This window comes from Aotus nancymaae, unplaced genomic scaffold, assembly GCF_030222135.1.
Source record: "Aotus nancymaae isolate 86718 unplaced genomic scaffold, 86718_ANA_hifiasm-v0.15.2.pri h1tg000040l, whole genome shotgun sequence".
Lineage (NCBI taxonomy): Eukaryota > Metazoa > Chordata > Mammalia > Primates > Aotidae > Aotus > Aotus nancymaae.
In genome coordinates, this window is record NW_026988454.1 from 87,607,526 (window position 1) to 87,629,901 (window position 22,376).

The following is a 22,376-nucleotide window of genomic DNA, read 5'->3' on the forward strand; positions in this document are numbered from 1 at the left end:
CTGATATCTGGAATATTGACTCTTCTAAACCATGAACAAGATTATATTTCTCCATATTTAGGTTCTCTTTAATTTCTCTCAGCAATGCTTTGCAGTGTTCAGCCTACAGGTCTTTCCACAGGTTTATAACAGATTTATCCCTATGTATTTTAATTTTTTTGATGCTTACTAGTTCTAATGGCTTTTTTGTAGATTCCATCAAATTTTCTACAAAAATGGTCATGTCGTCCATGCATTAAGACAGTTTCACTTCTTCCTTTCCAGCTGTCTTTTATTCTTTTTCTAGCTAGAATTTCAAGTACAATGGGGAAAGAGGACATGAATGACAACATCTTTGTCTTGTACCTGATCTTAGGCACAAAACATTCAGTGTTTCACCATTAAGTATGATATTAGCTGTAGGTTTTCATGGATTCCTCTTATCAGTTTGAGGAAAATTCCTATTTTTCTTATTTTACTGATAATTTTTACTAGGAATAAATAATGGATTTTGTTAAGTGCTTCTTCTGCATTTATTGAGATGATCATGTGATTTTTTTCAATCTATTAATATAGTGAATTAGATAGATCAATTTCTGAATGTCAACCAACCTGGGATATACCATGCTTGGTCATTATGTATTAATATTATTTATACATGTATGTAAAGGATACATGTATGTGTGCATATGTGTATGCACGTATGAGTATAAATCATTAAATCTGGTTGGCTAAAATTTAGTTTATAATTTTTACATGTTTATGATGGATATTGGTCTGTAATTTTCTTTGCTTGTAATTACATTTTTCTGGTTTTGTTATCTTCTGACCTCAAAGAATGAGGTTGGAAATATTTCTTCCTTTTCAGTTTTCCAGAAAAATTTGTATAGATTGGCATGATTTCTTCCTTACACACTTTCTAGTTTCCTTTTAAATTTCTTCTTTGATAAATGGGTTACTGAAAAGTATGTTTTTAAAATTCAGCATATTTGGGGGATTTTCCTGGGACCCTTCTGTTACTGGTTTTTAATTCCACCATGGTCAGAAAACTTTGTATGATACAAATGCTTTTAAATTTATCAAGACTTGTTTTATAACTCAGAATACAGTCTACCTTGGCAAATGTTCAATGTGCACTTGAAAGGAATGTGTAGGCTGCTGTTTCTGGAGTATTCTATAAATGTCAAGCAGGTCAAATTGGTTGATAGTGTTACTCAAATCTGTTATATTCTTAATAATTTTCTGTCTATAGTTTTATCAACTATTGAAAAGGGGAGGTATTGAAATCTTCCACAAAAACTGTAGACTTACTTATTTTTCCTTGTAGTTCTACCATTTTTGCCTTAAGTGTTTTGAAGCTTTATTATAAATATACATATTTAGTACTATATGTACTCTTCATTAATTTACTCTTTTATCATTACGAAATGACTGTCTTTGTCTACGATAGTCATTGCCCCGAAATCTACTTTGATTATTACAGCCACTTCAGCTTTCTTTTCATTTATGTTAGCATGGTATATCTTTCTCCATCCCATTACTTTTAACTGATTTAGGTCTTCATATTTAAAGTACACTTCTCTCAGGCAGCATGTAAATGGAGTTTGCTCTTTTAATACAATATAAAATTTCTGTATTTGAATGAAGGTATGTCGACCATTTACATTTAATGTGATTATTAATATGGTTAAATTTAAACCTGTGGTCTTGTTATTTCCCTTTTTCTCATTTTCTGTATTCTTCTGTATTCTTTTATTATATTATTTCATAGCTTTCATTGCCTTATTAGCTGTAACTCCACTATTTTAGTGTTTGATTTAGGATTTATAGAATACATGTTAAACTTACTACAATCTACCTTCAAGACATATCATCACATTTCACATACAACAATATAACATTGTACTTCTGTTCTTCCCTTCCTGACTTTTGTGCTATTGTTTTTATATATTTTAGTCTTATGTATGTTACAATCTCTGTAGTTCATCATTATCATTTCTTTAGTCAGTTATCTTTTTTTCTTTTCTTTTTCTTTTTTTTTCAGACAGAGTCTCACTCTGCTGCCTGGGGTGGAGTGCAGTTGTGCGATCTCGGCTCACTGCAACCTCTGCCTCCTGGGTTCAAGCGATTCTCCTGCCTCAGCCTCCTGAGTAGCTAGGACTACAGGCATGCGTCACAATGCCCGGCTAATTTTTGCATTTTCAGAAGAGATGGGGTTTTGCCATGTTGGCCAGGCTGGTCTCAAACTCCTGACCTTGGGTGATCCCCCTGCCTCGGCCTCCCAAAGTGCTGGGATTACAGAGGTGCGCCACCACACCCGGCCTAGATATTAAGAAAAATCTATGTAGTTACCATTTTCAGTACTCTTCATTCCTTTGTGTAAATTCCTATTTCTTTCTGATATCATTCTTTTCTGCTTAAACTATGTCATTTAAATTTCTCATAGTGCAGGTCTAAAGGTAATGAATTCTTTTAGCTTACTGGAAAGGTCTTTAATTGGTCTTTGTTTTTCAGCACTACTTTTGCTGGATATATTAATAGAAACTCTAGGTTGATAGATATATGTGTGTGTGTGTATACACATTTTTTTTCCTTTTAGTATTTTAAAGATGTGGCTCAACTGTCTCCTTGCTTGCATTGTTTTCAACAAGTAATTTGTTGTCTTACCTTTGTTCCTTTGTAGATAATATGTCTTTTTTCCCCTCCTGTGGCTGTTTTATGATTTATCACTGGTTTTGAGCAATATGATTATAATATGTATTGGTGTATTTTTAAAAAATTTATCGTGCTTAGGGTTAGTTGAACATTTTGACTCCATGAGTTTATAATTCTCAACAAGTTTGGAGATTTTGAGGTCATAATTTTTCCAAGTATTTTTCTTGTCTCCCACTCTCCTTTGCATTGGGACTTCAATTATATGTATAATAGGCTATTTGATGTTGTCCTATAGTTTATTAACTTATTTTTATGTCTTTCTTTTCTGTGCTTCATTATTGATAGTTTTTATTGCTGTATTTTCAGGTTCACTAAGCATGTCTTGTATAATGTCTTATTTGCTGTTAATTCTATTCATTTGATATATTTATTATCTCATACACTGTAGTTTTCATCTCTGGAAATTCAATTTGTTTTTTTATATCTTGCACATCCTTCCTTAACTTATGAGCATGTGAACCACAGTTAAAATAACTTTTAATGACCATGTCTTTTAATTCTAACATCTGTCACTTCTGAGTTGATTTGATTGATTTTTCTCCTTATTATCAGCCTTACTTCTCTGCAATTTCACAGACTAGAAACACAGATAAAACCTTAATTAAGATAAAATTTCATAGAAATAAATACAAAATCCCACAGTTCATACTGAAATAGCAATAACAAAGTATAAGATGGAAGAAATATAATTTAAAGATAGCACATAAGAAAGACACTTTTACTGGTTATAATTATTATGACTATAAGCTGAATTGAGAAAACAATGTGATGCAAATGCCAAAAAGTTAATTCAGTCTTATGTGTGTCATTAGAAATAAACACTCTAGAATAAGGGAGATAATCAACATTCTCTAGTTTGGATTGGCCACATAATAAGTAGAACAATGTAGCTGTAGATGGTTTAGAATGAAACTGGCTAACTAAGGAAAGAGTTTGTCATATAAGAAATCGCCAAAGAGAATTCTTACCCTGGAAAAGAAAAAAGTAGCATCAATATAAAAAATGAACTTCAAGTATATATTTTAAGGAAGAAGTATTTACTTTGTTTTGTTTCTTCTTAGAGAGGTACCCTAATAGATGGCTACTAGTGAGTCAATTTTGTCTTAATGTATTGATCAGATGTCTGAAAATGGAATGAATCTTATATATTCATGCCTATATATATATATATAAAATGTTTCATAATAAAAATAGTTAAAAAAGATTGGATGGAATAACATATGGAAAATGTTTAACACATAGCAGGCATGCAAGAAAAAGAATGGGGAAAGAGGAGGGAAAAAACTGTTTGAGTGGTTATACTACCACTTTTTCTATCTGATACACAGTACTGAATGCCTGTTATATCACAGGATTAAAAATTTCCTCTAGGCCGGGTGCGGTGGCTTACTCCTGTACTCCCAGCACTTTGGGAGGCTGAGGCAGGCAGATAGCTTGAGGTCAGGAGTTTGAGACCAGCCTGACCAACATGGTGAAACCCTGTCTCTACTAAAAATACAAAAATTAGCCAAGCATGGTGGGAGGCGCCTGTAATCCCAGCTGCTCGGGAGGCTGAGGCAGAACTGCTTGAACCCGGGAGGTGGAAGCAGCAGTGAGCCAAGATTGCGCCATTGCACTCCAGCCTGGGTGACAAGAGCACGATTTTGTCTAAAACAAAACAAAACAAAACAAAACAAAACAAAAACTTCCTCTAAACACTAAGGTTATAACATGAAAATAATTGAAGAAGTGGAAAGAGCACTGGTATGGGAATCACAAAGCCAAGATTTTAATCCAACCATCCTTACCACACACAGTCATTCACCTACTATTAAAGTCATTACTTAGAAACTTTCTTTTTTTTTAAATTAAATCAATAGTCAGTGTTTGTGATATTATGATTAGTTGTTTACAGCTGAATATAGTGTACTATGCTTGCATTTCTTTTCTTCTAGTGTTCATTGAATTCCTGGGAGTTAATAATCACTTCATTTTTGTTTGCTTTCTTAGTTGTACATGTCCTTCAAACCCTCTGATAAGAGTCATAAAAGTCAAATAAGTCGGGAAAATTAATTGGGTAATCTATGAGTTCCTTTATTATTTTTCTTGGAGATGTTTTACTGAGGCCCTTAGTCCTCCTGTCCCCTAAATCTGGGACACTCCTTTGCCATTACCTGGGAACTCCTGTTTTTCTCTTTCTTGGTTTACTTCCTCATGTACGTTAGGGAAATGTTTTCAGACCTTGTATGTAGGAGTGATGTTCCACATTTTTAACATCTTTAGGAGGGCATTAATCCATCAGATCCTGGCCAAATAAAGGACAGTGTAACAGTTCCAGCCAGCCCTGTCTGCTGTCCTTCTATTACCTTCTCCTTGATTGTTTTTTGGCTGGGTAAGAATTTCTATATTAGACATTGTTTTCTCTCAGAATTGGAAGATGTTGCTGTCTTGCCTTTCAGTTTCTGGCTTCCAGTGTTGACAATGAGAGGTCCATTTGCTGTTCAGATTTCTAACCCTTGGTCTGTGAACTATTTTTCTTTCTCTAGAACTTCTGGGGTCCTTTTATTCCTGGGGTTCTAACATTTCCAATAATATGCTTTGATGAGTTTTTGTTGTTGTCGTTCATTGTGTTGGGCACCCACTGGGTCCATTGACTATCAAAATTCAAATACCGCATTTTGGTATTTGGAGATTTTTTTTTTGATTCTTTTATTCTCTTTCATTTTCTCTGTGCTCTCTTTTTGGACTTTTTAAAAAAATTATACTTTAAGTTCAGGGAGACATGTGCAGAACATGCAGTTTTGTTACACAGGTATACACGTGCCATGGTGGTTTGCTGCACCCATCAACCCGTCATCTACATTAGGTATTTCTTCTAATGCTATCCCTCCCCAGCCCTTCAGCCCCCAGCAGGCCCTGGTGTGTGATGCTTCCTTCCTGTGTCATTGTTCAACTCCCACTTATGAGTAAAAACATGCAGTGTTTGGTTTTTTGTTCCTGTGTTAGTTTGCTGAGAATGATGGTTTCCAGCTTCACCCATGTGCCTGCAAAGGACGTGAACTCATCCTTTTTAATGACTGCTTAGTATTCCATGGTATATATGTGCCACATTTTCTTTATCCAGTCTATCATTGATGGGCATTTGGGTTGGTTCCAAGTCTTTGCTATTGTGAATAGTGCTGCAATAAACATATGTGTGCATGTGTCTTTATAACAGAATAATTTATGATCCTTTGGGTATATACCCAGTAATGGGATTGCTGGGTCAAATGGTATTTCTGGTTCTAGATCCTTGAGAAATGGCCACACTGTCTTCCACAATGGTTGAACTAATTTACACTCCCACCAACAATGAAAAATGTTCTTATTTCTATTTCTCCACTTCCTCTCCAACATCTGTTGCTTCCTGACTTTCTAATGGTCACCATTCTAATTGGAGTAAGATGGTAACTCACTGTGGTTTTGATTTGTATTTCTCTAATGACCAGTGATGATAAACTATTTTTCATATGTTTTTTTGGCCACATAAATGTCTTCTTTTGAGAAGTGTCTTGTTCATATCCTTTGCCCTCTTTTTGATGGGTTGTTTGATTTTTTCTTGTAAATTTTTTTAAGTTCCTTGTAGATTCTGGATATTAGCCCTTTGTCAGATGAATAGAATGCAAAAATTTTCTCCCATTCTATAGCAGCCTGTTCACTCCGATGATAGGTTTTTTTTTTTTTTTTTTTTTTGCTGTGCAGAAGCTCTTTAGTTTAATTAGATCCCATTTGTCAATTTTGGCTTTTGTTACAATTGCTTTGGTGTTTTAGTCATGAAGTCTTTGCCCATGCCTATGAGTGGCAATACCCCTGAGTGGTATTGCCTAGGTTTTCTTCCAGGGTTTTTATGGTTTTAGGTCTTATGTTCAAGTCTTTAATCTTTCTTTCTTTTTTTTTTTTTTCTTGACAGAGTCTCACTCTGTTGCCCAGGCTGGAGTGCAGTGGCATGATCTTGACTCATTGCAATGTCCACCTAATGGGCTCAAGCGATCCTTCCACCACAGGCTCCAGAGTAGCTGGGACTACAGGTGCTTGACATTACACCCACCTAATTTTTGTATTTTTTTTGTAGAGACAGTGTTTTGCCATGTTGCCCAGGCTGGTCTGGAACTCCTGGGCTCAAGCAGTCTGCCTACCTTGGCCTCTCAAAATGCTGAGATTACAAGCATGAGCCACTGTGCCTGGCCTCATCTAATCTTTTAAAAATTTTATTTAGGCCAGGCTGGGTGGCTCACGTCTGTAATCCCAGCACTTTTCGAGGTTGAGGCAGGCAGATCACTTGAGGTCAGGAGTTTGAGACCAGCCTGGCCAACATGGTGATACCCTGTCTCTACTATAAATACAAAAATTAGCCATGTGCCTGTAATCCCAGCTACTCTGGAGGTTGAGGCAGGAGAATCACTTGAACCTGGGAAGCGGAGGTTGCAGTGAGCTGAGATCATGCCACAGCACACCAGCCTGGGTGACAGAGTGAGACTCTGTCTCAAAAAAAAAAAAATTAGAGCCATATTGAGGTGTAATTTATATATACAAACTGCACATATTTAGAATATACAATTTGATGAGTTTGAACATATGCATACCTGTGATATCATCACTATAATCAAGACAATAAACCTATCTATCACCTCCAGAATTTTCCTGTGTCCTTTGCTTTGTGTATGTGTATGACATTAACACAACATGAGATCTACCCTCTTAACAAATTTTTAAGTGCATAACATCGTGTTAACTATAGGCATTATGCTGTATAGCCCATATCTAGAATTTATTCATCTGCATAACTGTAACTTTATACCCATTGAGTAAGAAATCCCATTTTCTCATCCTTCCATTCTTTGGTAACCAGCTTATATTTTTTGCTTCTATGATTTGATTATTTTAGACTCCTCATGTAAGTGGAATAATGCAGTATTTATCATTCTGTCACTGACATTTCTCTTAACATAATGTCTTCCAGGCATAGCAATGTTGCAAATGGTAGGATTTCCTTTCTTTTTTAAGGCTGAATATTTCACTGTATGTATACAACACATTTCTTTATCCATCTATCTGTCAGTGGACATTTGGGTTGCTTCTATAGCTTGGCTATTGTCAATAATGCTGTAATGGACATGCAAGTACAGGTATTTCTTCCAGATCCTAATGTCAGTTCTTTTGGATATACACCCAGAAGTGGGATTGCTGGATCATATGGTAGTTCTATTTTTAATTTTTTTGAGGAACCTGTATACTGTTTTCCATAATGGTTACACCATCATACATTCCTACGTGCAGTGCACAAGCATTCTAATTTTTCCACTTTCTCATCAACACTATTTTCTGCTTTTTTGATAATAGCCATTCTAACAGGTGTGAGGTTATAGCTCAATGTAGTTTTGATTTGTATTCCTCAGATAATTAGTGATGCTGAGCACTTTTTTATATACCTTTTGGCCATCTTCTTTTGATAAATGTCTATTCAAGTCCTTCATCCATTTAAAAAATTAGGTTATTTGCTTTTCTGTTATTGAGTTGTAGCAGTCTACCAACCATCTAATCCCATTCCATATATTTAACAGTACTTCAGAATACTGGTGTGTGTTATATGTTAGGCTTTAGTGTTTGCTAAATGCATAGCCATAAAGCCACACATTGTTACTAATGCTTAGGTTGGTACATTTTGTATCTTGTGATCCCAATACTCTGGTTTCCACTGACTGCTGGTGCTGACCTAAGGGCAATCATGTATTGGGTTGTGTGATATGATACGAATCGGGCTACCTGGAATCCCTATACAAATATAATTAGATTCTCTCCTAAGAAATCTAAATACAAAACATTAAAAAAGTAAGTAAAGCAGAACAAAGAGGAACAGAATTTAGCCATATTCTCATTTAGTCATGTTTTAAAACAAGCAGCTTTAATGCTCTCTTTCTGCATCTGGAAGGTCAGTCCCTAGAACTACTCAGTGGTTCAAACACATTCCAGTTTTCCATGAAGCCTGGCTGTGTAGTTGTGGAACTGTTTCCTTTTTCTCATTATTCCCTTGGTACCTTCACAATAAACCTCCTTAACTAAGGTAAGTTGCTCCTGTCTATATTCATTATAGTCTGAAGTGCTAACAGGTGATAATTACTAGAGGAGTGCTCTAACATACTACCGGCTTTTAACCTCTACAATTTGGATCATACAGCTCTTCATACTGTTTTGGTATTTTTCAGTTTCCACTACTACAAAATAATTTTTGCCAAATGGATCCCTCAGATCATAATGAGTAACTTAAAAATTCCTTGATGTAAAATTTTAAGTGGCGAAATCACAAAATGATTACAGGAATCATTGGGGCAACAAACAGAATATGGTGGAAGTTGCTTCTCAAGAGATAAGAATCCAGGGTTCTAATTTCTAATCTAATTCTTGTTATATGACCTTTGAGAAATCTGGACCTAAGTGATTTGAACCTAAGGTCACATCTTTAAAATCAGAAAAATAATGTATTATCCACCTGAAGATAGAAACAGGTGATGGAGATATTTTCTACTTCAAAAGACAAAGATTCTCTCATTTAATATACAAGATTCCAATATAACCCCACTCTTCTTTGTTTCCTGTTACAAGGAGATGCCTCAGAGTAGAAACATACTCCAAAATATTTGGAATCACAAACAGCAGTCCTGTAACCTAACCACCACTAGAACATATTCTGATTTCACAAAAGCCTAACCATAAGATCTTTAAATATAAGTAAAAAGTATAGGCAGTTGTAGGAACTAAATGTTGTCATTAATTAAGTGGACGGAAAATAGTTTTGTTCTTTTAAATTTGTGTAAAGGTTGAATGGTTTTCTTTTTTTTCTTTTGTGAAGGAGTCTTGCTCTGTTGCCCAGGCTAGAGTGCAGTGGCACGATCTCAGCTCACTGCAACCTCTGTCTCCTGGGTGCAAGTGATTCTCCTGCCTCAGCCTCCTGAGTAGATGGAACTACAAGTGTTTGCCACCATGCCGGGCTAATTTTTGCATTTTTAGTAGAGATGGGGTTTTACCGTGCTGGCCAGAATGGTCTTGATCTCTTGACCTCATGAGCCCCGCCCTGGCCTCCCAAAGTGCTGGGATTACAGGTGTGAGCCACTGCACCCAGCCTGGTTTTCATTTTTAAATAATACTTATCACAATACAGAAAAATTGCACTATAAAACAAAAGAATGTTGAAAAGCATTTCAAATTCTTTATGTTAGGACTTTATTGCTTTTTATGTAAAAAGCAATTTCTCTCCTGTATGGTTTCCAATGCATTAGGTGATACTATCATTAAAATTTTATTTAGTGGCAATTAACTGCTATTTTCCACTTGCTATTTTTATTTCATTTAAAACAACGTCTCTTAAATCTCATTAAATTTATTTAAAAGCTGAAACAGATATATAACACCAAAATGATTTTGAGAAAAATAACCTATCAATATAATGAGAAGCATTTTTCAATATTCATTTTAATTAAAAAAAAATGACAAACTGTCTCCAAAAAATCATGCTGCTTCCAATTATTTAAGTACATACCTCTGCTTCCATGTGATAAGCATTTTCCACTCTCCTAAAATCCTTTGTCACAGTTATATTTTCTGCCTGAAACAGAAAAAGTCCAAGAGTATGATTACTACCTACTTGACGCAATTACTCTAAAACATAAATTAGAAACCTAAACTAATTAAAATCAGAAAGATATAAAGTATGTAAAAGAACTTTGCCTGATGTTTTAGAACTTTCCTAAAAGTGTCATAAAATAAATTCAGATATCTGTAAATATTTGCTTAAAATTTCATAAATGTCACTCCTTTTATAATTTATATTTGCTTATAAAGAAAGTATGAACATATGGTGATATATACGAGCAATTGTTTGCACATAAGGTATACTTAATGTTGAGTGTCAAAGTTTTAAAAAATAATTTACAAATTATTTAATACAAAATTACCTAATACCTATCATGTGCAACTCTGGGCAAGTTACCCAATTTTTTGAGCTTTAGTTTCCACATTTATAAAATCAGATTAATACCACATACACCATATATAGCATCGTTTTGTGAATTTAATGAGAAGATGCGTATCAAGTACTTGGCATAGAGAAGGCACTCACCAAAAGTGGATGCTATACCACTATGATATAAATATTTCTTGAAACATATACCTGAGCCACTTTGGTTTTAGAAAAGTAGTATTAATACTTATTTATTCTCAGGGTAAATACAGGGCATGTAATTCTGACAAAAAAGTTAAATTTCTTATCTACTTTCCAAAAGGGTTTTTTAATTCAGTGAATAAAATCTTTAGCTACTCACATTCTTGGGGACAAGCAAAATATATTTTATGTAATTTTTTGTTCTTCCAAAATATATGCCAAATCAATATATGATGATGATTACGCCAAATAATTTAATTATGTTATTTGAAGGAGACATGGTTGAATCTAAATTTTAAGATATAAACTAATTACAAGCAGTTTATATTATCCAGAAAAATTTTAAAAAGTTTAACCTAAGTTAAAAGCTTTTGACTAAAGTTCCAAATATAGCTCTGATGTCTGTCAGTCCCATGAAAATATTAATGCAATTTTTTTTATGAAAGTAACACCTACTCATTGTGGAAAGTTTAGAATATAGCTAAGTGCAAAACAATACAGTAGTTCCCCCTTATCAACAGGGGATATGTTCCAAGATCTCCAGCAGATGCGTGAAACCACAGATAGTATCCAACCTTATATATATTATTTTTTCTGCTCTGATAACCAAGACAGTTACAAGTGACTAATGGGTAGGTGGCACATATAGCATGGATACACTGAACAAAGGTATGATTCACATCCCCAGGTGGGATGGAGCAGGACACTGAGAGATTTCATCATGCTACTCAGAATGGTGTGCAATTTTAAACATGGATTATTTCTGGAAATTTCCATTTAATATTTCGGACCAAGACTAACTGCAAGAATTAGGGGTGTGTACTATATAGATTGCTTATCATCACTTTTTCACTTGATTAACATGAAACTTTTTTTGTCATCTTTTATTACATATAAATGTATGTGATGAAATATCTCATTTTTTTCTCGCACTTCACTTGATAAACTTCTGATTGAAAAATTATTAAAGAAATAATTTTATGAAAGGTAGTTGGCAAGAAAAGTATCTTTTACTGCTATTTTTGTTTTTAATGAGTTTTTAAAATAAAAATAATACATGCTAATCAAAGAAAATCTAATACTAGAGAAAACAACCAAAAAGAAAGTAATAACATTCTCAAACCCCATTACTGTTAATGTTTTAGTAAACATTTTAATAAACTGTCAATGCATATAAACGTATCTAGATACTGACTTTTTCATAAATAAAATTATATTCTGCATTTTGTTCTTAACTGTTGATTGATTGATTGGTTGACAGGGTCTTGCTTTGCTGTCCAGGCTAGAAGGTAGTGTGGTACAAGCATGGCTCACTATAATCTTGAATTCCTGGGCTCAAGCAATCTTCCTGCCTCAGCCTCCTGAGTAGCTAGGAGGATAACAGGCACACACCACCATGCCCGGATTTTCTAAAAAGTTTTTTGTAGAATTAGGATCTTGCTGTGTTGCCCAGACTGGTCTCAAACTCCTGGCCTCAAGTGATCTTTCCACCTTGGCCTCTCAAAGTGCTGGGATTACAGGCATGAGCCACCATACTTGGCCTGAACTTTTTAAAATAAATTTGTAATTTAGGAATAATTTTAAATTTATAGAGAAGTTACCAAGATAGTACAGAGTTCCCATCTACCTCAGTTTCAGACTTCTCTGATGTCAATACTATAGTACATCTGTCTAAACTAAAAAGACAACATTAGTAGATTACCATTAACAAAAATCCAAACTTTGGATTTCACCAGTATTTTTTTGTATTAAATGTCTTTGTTTTTTTTTTTGGGACGGAGTTTCGCTCTTGTTACCCAGGATGGAGTGCAATGGTGCGATCTCGGCTCACCGCAACCTCCGCCTCCTGGGTTCAGGCAATTCTCCTGCCTCAGCCTCCTGAGTAGCTGGGATTACAGGCATGCGCCACCATGCCCAGCTAATTTTTTGTATTTTTAGTAGAGATGAGGTTTCACCATGTTGACCAGGATGGTCTCGATCTCTTGACCTCGTGATCCACCCGCCTCGGCCTCCCTAAGTGCTGGGATTACAGGCTTGAGCCACCACGCCCGGCCCTATTAAATGTCTTTTTACTACTCCAGGATCAAATCCATGATACTCTATTCCATTAATTCAAAAAGTCTTAGTCTCCTCTGGTCTCTTGACGGTTTCTCAGTCTTCCCTTGTTTTTCATGACCTTGAAAATTTTGGTCATGTATTTTGCAGAATGTCCCTCAATTTGACGTTGTTTGATGTTTTCTCATGATTACACTATGGTTATAAATTTTAGGAAAGAATATCATAGAGATGAAATGCCTTTTTTATCACAACACATCAGATGATACATGATATCCACATGACACTACTCAAGGTACTAACATTGGTCACTTGGGTAAGGTAGTGTATGCCAGGTTCCTCCACTGTAAAGTTACTATTTCCCCCTCTCTAACTCTATTAACTGGAAGCCTGTCACTAAGTGCAGCCCACACTCATTCAATAAATACTATTTTTTTTGTTGCTCAAATTGTTCTAGCTTTGGCCATTGGGACTTCTTTCAGGTTGGCTCCTATATCGGTTTGATGTACCCCTTTCCTTTACTTTTTGAGCACATTCTTACTTTCTGTTACAAGATGTTACAGGCTTATGTAGTTTCCCTGACCCATTCCTAGAATAATGAGACTGCTCACTGCTTTTGGTGTATCATTCCTTCTAGGCTCTCTCAGTGGACAGAGCTAGGTTTTACACACACACACTAACTCACATATAAAGTTTTCTGTATTTTTCTATTTGTATAATACACAAAGCTAAACATGAGTTCACACTGATGTTTCCAACTCTAATCCTGAATCGCAGAATTCATTCTAACCTTCCATTTTATCTGTAACTTTACTCTCTGATAGTGACAAAGCTGGCTCCCATCATCCAATGCCCACTTACTTATTTGTTCAATCCCAGAATATATGTAAAGCAGTTTCGGACTTATTTACCAACTAGAGCATAGAGTTTTTGTATCTTTATTCTTCATCCTTATAATTTCCAGTCAAAATACAATTTCCCAGTAATTTAGGACACTTCCCGCCCTATCACCTTAAGCACAGTTATGTCACTCATTTGTAAAAAGTGGGTTCATTTGTCAGAGAATAAATTTTATCCTGGGATTGATCCTGTGATAGGCTCTTTGATGCCTTTTTCCCCCAGTTTACATACATCAGGCTTCACTAATTGTGATTTACAGCTCTATGAGGTTTGACAAATACATAAAGTCATCTCTGTACCTTTCCAGTACCATAAAGAATAGTTCTTTCACCTCCCATCAGATACCTCCCTCGACACACAGGGATTACAATTCTGGATGAAATCTGAGTGAGGACACAGAACCAAACCATATCGACAGGGAAGCACAAATCATAATGGTAGCAATCTCAATAGCCAAAAAATTATATTCATAGGGATAAACTTAAAAAGAATAAACATGCAGATAATCATAAAACTTTAAAAAAAGTCTTTAAAAATCTTTTGGGAAAACATCCCATCTATTCAATATAAATTTTATTTATTTTAGATTCAGAAGGACATGTGCATGTTTGTTACATGGGTACACTACGTGATGCTGAGGTCTGGGGTACAACTGATCCTGTTGCCTAAGTAGGGAATATAGTACCTGCTTACTTTTTCTTTATTTCTTTCCTTTTTTTTTTTTTGAGACAAAGTTTTACTCTTGTTGGCTGGGCATGGTGGCTTATGCCTATAATCCCAGCACTTTGGGAGGCCATGGCAGGTGGATCACCTGAGGTTGGGAGTTCAAGACCAGCCTGACCAATATGGAGAAACCCCATCTCTACTAAAAATACGAAATTAACTGGACATGGTGGCACATGCCTGTAATCCCAGTTACTCAGGAGGCTGAGGCAGTAGAATTGCTTGAACCCAGGAGATGCAGTGAGCCGAGATCACACCATTGCACTCCAGCCTGGTTACTTTTTCAACCATTTCTGTGCTCCTTCCCTACTTTTGAAGTTCCCAGTGTTTATTGTTCTTTTCTTTGTGTCCATGTGTACCCAATGGTTACTTCTCACTTATAAGTGAGAACATGTGGTTTTCTTTTTCTGTATTCACATAAAATAATGGCTTCAAGGCTTATCCATATTGCTGCAAAGTACATGATTTTGTTCCTTTTTATGACTACATAGTATTCCATTGTGTATACGTATCAGATTCCATGTCTTTGTTATTGTGAACAGTGCTGCGATAAACATACAAGTGAGGGTGTCTTTTTGGTCAAACAATTTATTTTCCTTTGGGTATATGCCCAGCAAAGGGATCGCCAGGTTGAATGGTAATTTTATTTCTAGTTCTTTGAGAAATCTCCAAATAGCTTTCCACAGTGGCAGAACTAATTTACATTTCCACCAAGAGTGTATAAGCACTCCATTTTCTCTACAATCTTGTCAATATCTGTTATTTTTTGACTTTTTAGTAATAGTCATTTTTACTAGTATGAGATGGTATTTAACTATGGTTTTGATTTGCATCTCTCCAATTAGGAATGCATAGCACTTTTTCATATGTTTGTTAGCTGCTTCTATGGCTTCTCTTGAGAAGTGTCTACTCATTTCCTTTGCCCACTTTTTCACAAGATTATGTGTTTTCTTCTTGTTGATTTATTCCTTATAGATTCTGGACGTTAGACCTTTGTCAGATCCATAGTTTGCAAATATTTTTTCCCTGTCTATAGGCTTTCTGTTTACTCTGTTGATAGTTTCATTTGCTGTGCAGAAGCTCTTTAGTTTAATTAAGTCTCATCTGTCTGTTTTTTATTTTGTTGCATTTGCTTTTGGGGTCTTCATCATAAATTCTTTGCCTAGGTCAAAAAACTTTACAGAAAAACCAAAAAACTTTACAGAAAAACAAAGCATTTAAATAAACGGACTGGGACACAACATTGTAAAATCAGCTGTTATCCTGAAATTAATTTGTAAACTTAATGCACAATATAAACAGAAATCTTATTTGTTGTATAGAAATTTTCCATCCTCTGGAATTTCTGACTATAATTCCATGTAGTCACTTAACATGTCCCTCTGTTCCTTGCAGACAGGGATTTTTTTTCAGAAGAGTAATGAGGGGAGGACTTGCCCTACAAATGTTTTAAAAGATAATAATTTAAACAGTGTAGTACTAACACAGGACCATAACAAGGATCAAATGAACTAATTAATTCTGTAACTAATTCAAGAACATCTGAAGATTACAAATAGCAATAACCAGTAACATTTCAAAGCAGTAGGTACAACAAGGAATACAAAATTCTCATGTCATATATTCTTCTCCTACTCCCTCTGAGAAGTAACTATGTGATTTAGGGTAAGCCCTAATAGGTCTAAACCATTAGGATGATCACATCTAGTTTGCTACAGGATTAGGTTCAAAGATGGACAGAAATCCGAATCTAAGCTAATTAGTCTGGCATTTCTCTGGCCACAAAAGTTAAGTTTAGGTTTTCCATTTACAGTGAACTGTAGGATTAAAAAAAAAAAATGTGGTTTCAGAAAACAGACTATTGTTTTTAAGCTACAGTATAAAATGTAAGGCTTTGGAATGTTGTAGCCATTTTAGTATCATGCAGGAAGATGAGGGTAAAACCAAGAGAACCACATCAAAATATGTAGAGCCTTGACGATGAAAACCCGTATTACAACTTGACTTTTCAATTATGTAAAGCAAGGTTCTTGCACATGTAGTAAGGGAAAGACAAATTTCAGTAAATGGTGTCAATACAGCTACTTACCTATTTAAGAGAAAACAAAACTCTTATCCTTATACCAAAGTAAATTCCAAGCACAACACATGTATCTAATGCACTACAAAGGTTCCTCAAGAGTCCAGGAAATATTAGTTAATAGTTCTATTGGGCAAGGTATGATAGCTCATGCCTGGCATTACAGTGCTTCAGGAGGTCAAGGTGGGAGGACTGCTTGAGGCCAGGAGTTTGAGACCAGCCTGGACAACATAGTAAGACCCTATCTCTACAAAAAAGTAAAAAAATTAGCTGGGCATGGAGGTGCATGCCTGTAGTCCTAGCTATTTGGGAGGCTGAGGTGGGAGGATAGCTTGAGCCCAGGAGTTTTAGGCTGCAGTGAACTATGATAGTATCACCCTACTCCATCCTGGGCAATAGAGTGAGACCTTATGTCTTAAAAAAAAAAAAAAGTTATAAAGCTTTGTGCTTGAGAAGAACCCAATACACCCAATAAACATAACATGCAAAGGTAGAAAAAAGTTAATGAATTTAGCTAAACAAAACTTTAAGATTTTGAATGTTTAAGATTTTATATGTTCAATACTATAAGTTAGACAGCAAATAAAAAACTGAGAAAATTTTTTGCAATATATGACATGTTATTTACAATCTTTTTTTTTTTTTTGAAATAGAGTCTCACTCTGTTGCCAAGGCTGGAGTGCAGTGGTGTGATCTCAGCTCACTGCAACCTCTGCCTCCTGGGCTCAAGCGATTCTTCCTGTCTCAGCCTCCTGAATAGCTGAAATGCTGGCGCCCACCACCCCACCTGGCTAATTTTTGTATTTTTAGTAGAAATAGGGATTCACCATGTTTGCCAGGCTGGCCTCAAATTCCTGACCTCGAGTGATCCACCTGCCTCAGCCTCGCAAAGTGCTGGGATTACAGGCACGAGCCACTGAGCCTGGCCAGGTTATTTGTAATCTTAATCTTTAAGGTTCTTATAAATTTAATAAGGTAAAGACAATAGAAAAATGGGCAAAATATTTTGAACTAGAAGTTTATATTCAAAAAAAGTTCAAATGATGAAGAAAAAAGAAATGACAGTATCATTTTTTGAACTAAGTTGGCAAAATTACAGAATAATGCCTACTGTGCCAAATGAAGATGTAAACATCTGTTTTTAGAGTATAATTTTTCATAAGCTTTCAAATATACATAATCCAGGAATTAATGTTCAAAGAACATTACCAGTTGAGGATTCCTAATCCGAAAATCCAAAATCTCCAAAATCTGAAAGTTTTTGAGTGCCAACATGACACTCAAGGAAAACTGGAACATTTTGAATTCTGGATTTCCAGATTACAAATACTCCACTGGCATATATAAAATGTAAATATTCCAAAATCCACAACTTCTGAAATCGAAAACATTTCTGGTAAAGCATTTTGGATAAGGGCTACTCAACCTGTAATTAAGGACATGTATAAATATGTAGCTTATAAGGACATTCATGTTGTGACCATTTTTAATAATGAAAAACTGTAGTCAATGCCTATGTTCAGTTTGTTGCCCTACTTCTTCTTCTTCTTCTTTTTTTTTTTGAGACGGAGTTTCACTCTTGTTACCCAGGCTGGAGTGCAATGGCGCGATCTCGGCTCACCACAACCTCCGCCTCCTGGGTTCAGGCAATTCTCCTGCCTCAGCCTCCTGAGTAGCTGGGATTACAGGCACGCGCCACCATGCCCAGCTAATTTTTTGTATTTTTAGTAGAGACGGGGTTTCACCATGTTGACCAGGATGGTCTCGATCTCTTGACCTCGTGATCCACCCGCCTCAGCCTCCCAAAGTGCTGGGATTACAGGCGTGAGCCACCGCGCCCGGCCTGTTGCCCTACTTCTTATCTTAACTTAGGTGCCCCTAGAAACAGATCCTAAGACAAAGATTTGCACACAGTTAATTTTGATGATTCCAAAAAACACCATTAACAGAGTGGTATGCAAGACAGAAAAGAAAGACACTGAAAGATGTGTTGTCAAGCAAATTACTGCTGTTGTCAACTCAAATTTAATCCTGCAGAGAAACTCTAGAAACCAGGGTGGAACACATACCTCAGAATTATACCCCAAGAAGTGAAGATGCTGGGTTATCTGTCCATTCATTCCCTCAGTCATTCTAGTTCCACATTAGCCTTCAGATGAAGGCTGCTGGGGCTGGGGGAGAGGACTTTAATTCCCTGGCATTACACTCTGGCCCCATTTGCAGACAGAGTGGATTCTTGTAGCCAGGGAAAGCTTTCACTTTCAGGCAAAGAATTTACAAATGTTGGCAGATCGAAACTGGGCCTGCATGCATACAAATGTGAAGTGCCAAAGGATGTAAGTAGTGGTATCAATAGCATCAGCTACATCTTCCCTACCTAAAACCTCCATTATCCACTGTCAAGAGAATACAGAAGCAACATCCTGTAGTGGTTAAGAGCATGACCCTAAGGTTAAAATTTTGCCACTTCCTAGTGTGACCGTGGGCAAGCAACCTGCCAATAATCACTCTGCTCCTGGGAGTTCTCATCTATAAACAGCCCTATCCTCACATCCCAATTACCTCCTAAAAGCCTCACCTACTAATACCATCATACTTGGGATTAGGTTTTAACATACAAGTTTTGTGGGGACACAAACATGTAGTCCATTGTAAGAACTGTATGTCTTGATATTTCATGATATAAGGTAAGTTCTCTTCTGCTGCTCCTGTGGACAGTACCTCCTGCTGGTGGTGTCATGGTGGCTGAGGTGGTCTTTTGTGAAGCAAAAACGAGAAAAGGGTCTCTCTTTTAGCTACACTCTTGTTAGAGGAATCTTACATTAGTGTTGCTCATACTATAACGTGTTAAAGGAGTTAAACAGTCCCTTCAGCATGTACTCATAGTCCTCTTTTGCACTAGAACTTAGATATGCGTCCTGAGTGATGGAAACACTTTTGTGAAGGGAGGACCAGACATTGTGAGGTCATTTTATGCCTAGAGTAGGAGAGAGAAGCAAATAAAGGGGAAGCAGAGCTATCAGGGTAATTCTTGCTAGCATTCACTATATACTGAATCTAGTAGCTCCTTGATCTTGGATACCCAGCTTCCAGGACTGTAAGACATAAATTTCTGTTGTTTATTAGCTACCCAAGTCTATGATTTTTCATTATAGCAGACCAAACAAACTTAAGACAATATTAAGTGCTGTTTGAAAATGAACAATGGGCTGGGCGTAGTGGCTCACGTGTGTACAGAATCCCAGCAGTTTGGGAAGCCGAGGTGGGTGGATCACTTGAGGTCAGAGGTTTGAGACGAGCCTGGCCAACATGGTGAAATCCTGTCTCTACCAAAAATACAAAAGTTAGCTGGGCATGGTGGCAGGTGCCTGTAATCCCAGCTACTGGGAGGCTGAGGCAGGAGAATTGCTTGAACCCTGGAGGCGGAGGTTGCAGTGAGCCTAGACCGTGCCATTACACTCCAGCCTGAGTGACAAAAGTGAAACTCCTTCTCAAAAAAAAAAAAAGAAAAAAGAAAAAAAAGAAATGAAATGCTTAATGTTTGTTTGTTGAATGAGTAAATACTGCTTAGAACTTTAAAACACTTTTCAGTGAAAACTACACTAGAAGTAACGATTATACCTTCAGACAAGTTAATAAATCTATGATCTATAACATAGCTGAATAATTTGTTCACCTAGTGTTTCATTTTTTTTTCTATTATTCATTCAGAAGGCATTTTCTGAGTATATGTTATGTGATGTATTTAAAACATAACTCATGAATGCAAAAAAAGAACAAATGGTCTTGGCTCTGGAAAAGTTTAGAAATATGGAGAAGAGACAAGCAAATTAAGAATAATGACAAGTTTTTATTACAAGTATAGGGAGTGAAGTGTTGTTTGGGAGGGATTAGTGTTATATTAGGAAAGGAATGCCAAGAAGGTGAATTTGGGCTAATTCTGTTTTTTGAGACAGGGTCTTACTTCCATAGCTCAGGCTTGGGCTAATGTTTAAAGAAAAATACAATAGAGGTGAGGGAGATGATAGGAAATGAGGATAGAGAGTGAGGCTCCATCTTTTAAGCAAAGGAGTCTCGATTATGAGGAGCCCTTTAAGCAGGGAGGTGATGTTTATAAACCTTACAACTCAGGATTCCAAAGTTTAAAATGAATAAGGACTTCGTGAAGACCCATAATTCATCCTAAAAATATAAGTGATATTTTGTATTATCTACTGAGCAAATTATCTACATGACTGCTTTTATCCATTAGCAGAGATAATCGGGAGGTTACTATCCTTCCTATGTCTTGCCTTAACATTGAATCTTAATGTAATTACTGTAAGTGGGACTTAGTAATTTATTTACTTGTTTGAGACAGTCTCTCTCTCTGTCGCCCAAGCTGGAGTGCAGTGGCACCATCCTGGCTCACTGCAACCTTCGCCTCCTGGGTTCAAGAGATTCTCCTGCCTCAGTCACCCTAGTAGCTGGGATTACAGGAGTGTGCCACCATGCCCAGCTAATTTTTGTATTTTTAGTAGAGATGGGGTTTCGCCATGTTGGCCAGGCTGGTTTTGAACTCCTGGCCTCAAGTGATCCACCTGCCTTGGCCTCCCAAAGTGTTGGCATTACAGGTGTTGAGTCACAGTGCCCAGCCTGCGTTGTTTTATATATCAGAGCCTTGTAAGCTCAATTTTTATTTTATGTAAATAACTTAAAAACTTGCTATATTATTCAAACAGGACGACAGCACTAGTAGCAGTTTTTCAGAACTATTTTTCTACATATCAAACCCATTTTACTCATAATTATTTGAATTTTTCTAAATTGGTAAAATCATTTGAAAAAATCTTGTCTAAATGACTTTGTAATAACTCATATGTTTGTATTATAAATGGAATGCAACTACTTTTCTTGTTAAAAATAAGGACTTGCTTTTTTGGGGTATGACATTTCTTGCAATAAACTGAAAGAAACAATGTCTGCACTTTTACCAACTCAGTGTTATTTAGGATAAATCACAACTCTGACCTTTGGGGTCCTACTCTGTAAAATGAGAAAACTGAACTAGTTGACCTCTATGATTTCTAATTTTTTTTTTTCATTCTAATTATCTGGAGCCTGGCAGAAGTGGAAGCAACTTACATTCTGGTTTCAGGAATACATGAGTTCAAATATTGCTCTAACCAAAGTTCAGAGCATTGTTTAACCTCTTTAAATTTGGAAAATGGGGATATTAAAACATGACTAAAAGTGCTATTGTGTGGATTAAATGATGGCTTTATTTTTTCCTTCTTTCCTTAGAAGTGGGGTTAAGGTAAGATTTGTTTAGTGATTTGACTCATGGACATCTCTAGTCAGTAAGGAGAAATATTTCATATATGTGGCATCTACAATACTGGCTTGATTTTTTTTTAAAGTTAAATCTAAAAAGGCCAGAGAAATTTTGGGGAAATCATTATAAAATGAAAATGGATGCAACTTCTTTCCCACTCCCCAACGTTACTGTTTGCGGAACATACTCAAGAACCATTCCATGCAAAGTTTTACAGGACTGGAAGGAAGCAGGCCATGCTCTTCACTTGCCAATTCCATGGTGCAGAATAAAAACAAAACAAAATATTTAGTGTCCAGCACTCCACTTGGGCAAGTATTTACAACTAACATTTCAAGTTTTAACATTTAATAACTTCAAATTTAAAAACAAAATCACTGAAGCAAATATCGCCAGATAAAAACCTACCCAATTTGCATTCTTTTAATTTCCCTGCG

At 36.1% G+C, this 22,376-nt stretch overlaps 1 protein-coding gene across 1 annotated transcript in view; it reads right to left on the bottom strand.

Annotated features, from left to right (window-relative positions):
- The window catches only part of IRAK1BP1 (interleukin 1 receptor associated kinase 1 binding protein 1), a 34,554-nt gene that overhangs the window by 11,632 nt on the left and 546 nt on the right, over positions 1–22,376 (bottom strand). Inside the window, exon 2 of the mRNA XM_012471802.2 lies at positions 10,247–10,312. Within this exon, the coding sequence (XP_012327225.1) occupies positions 10,247–10,312 (66 nt within the window). The remainder of the gene's footprint in view (positions 1–10,246; positions 10,313–22,376) is intronic.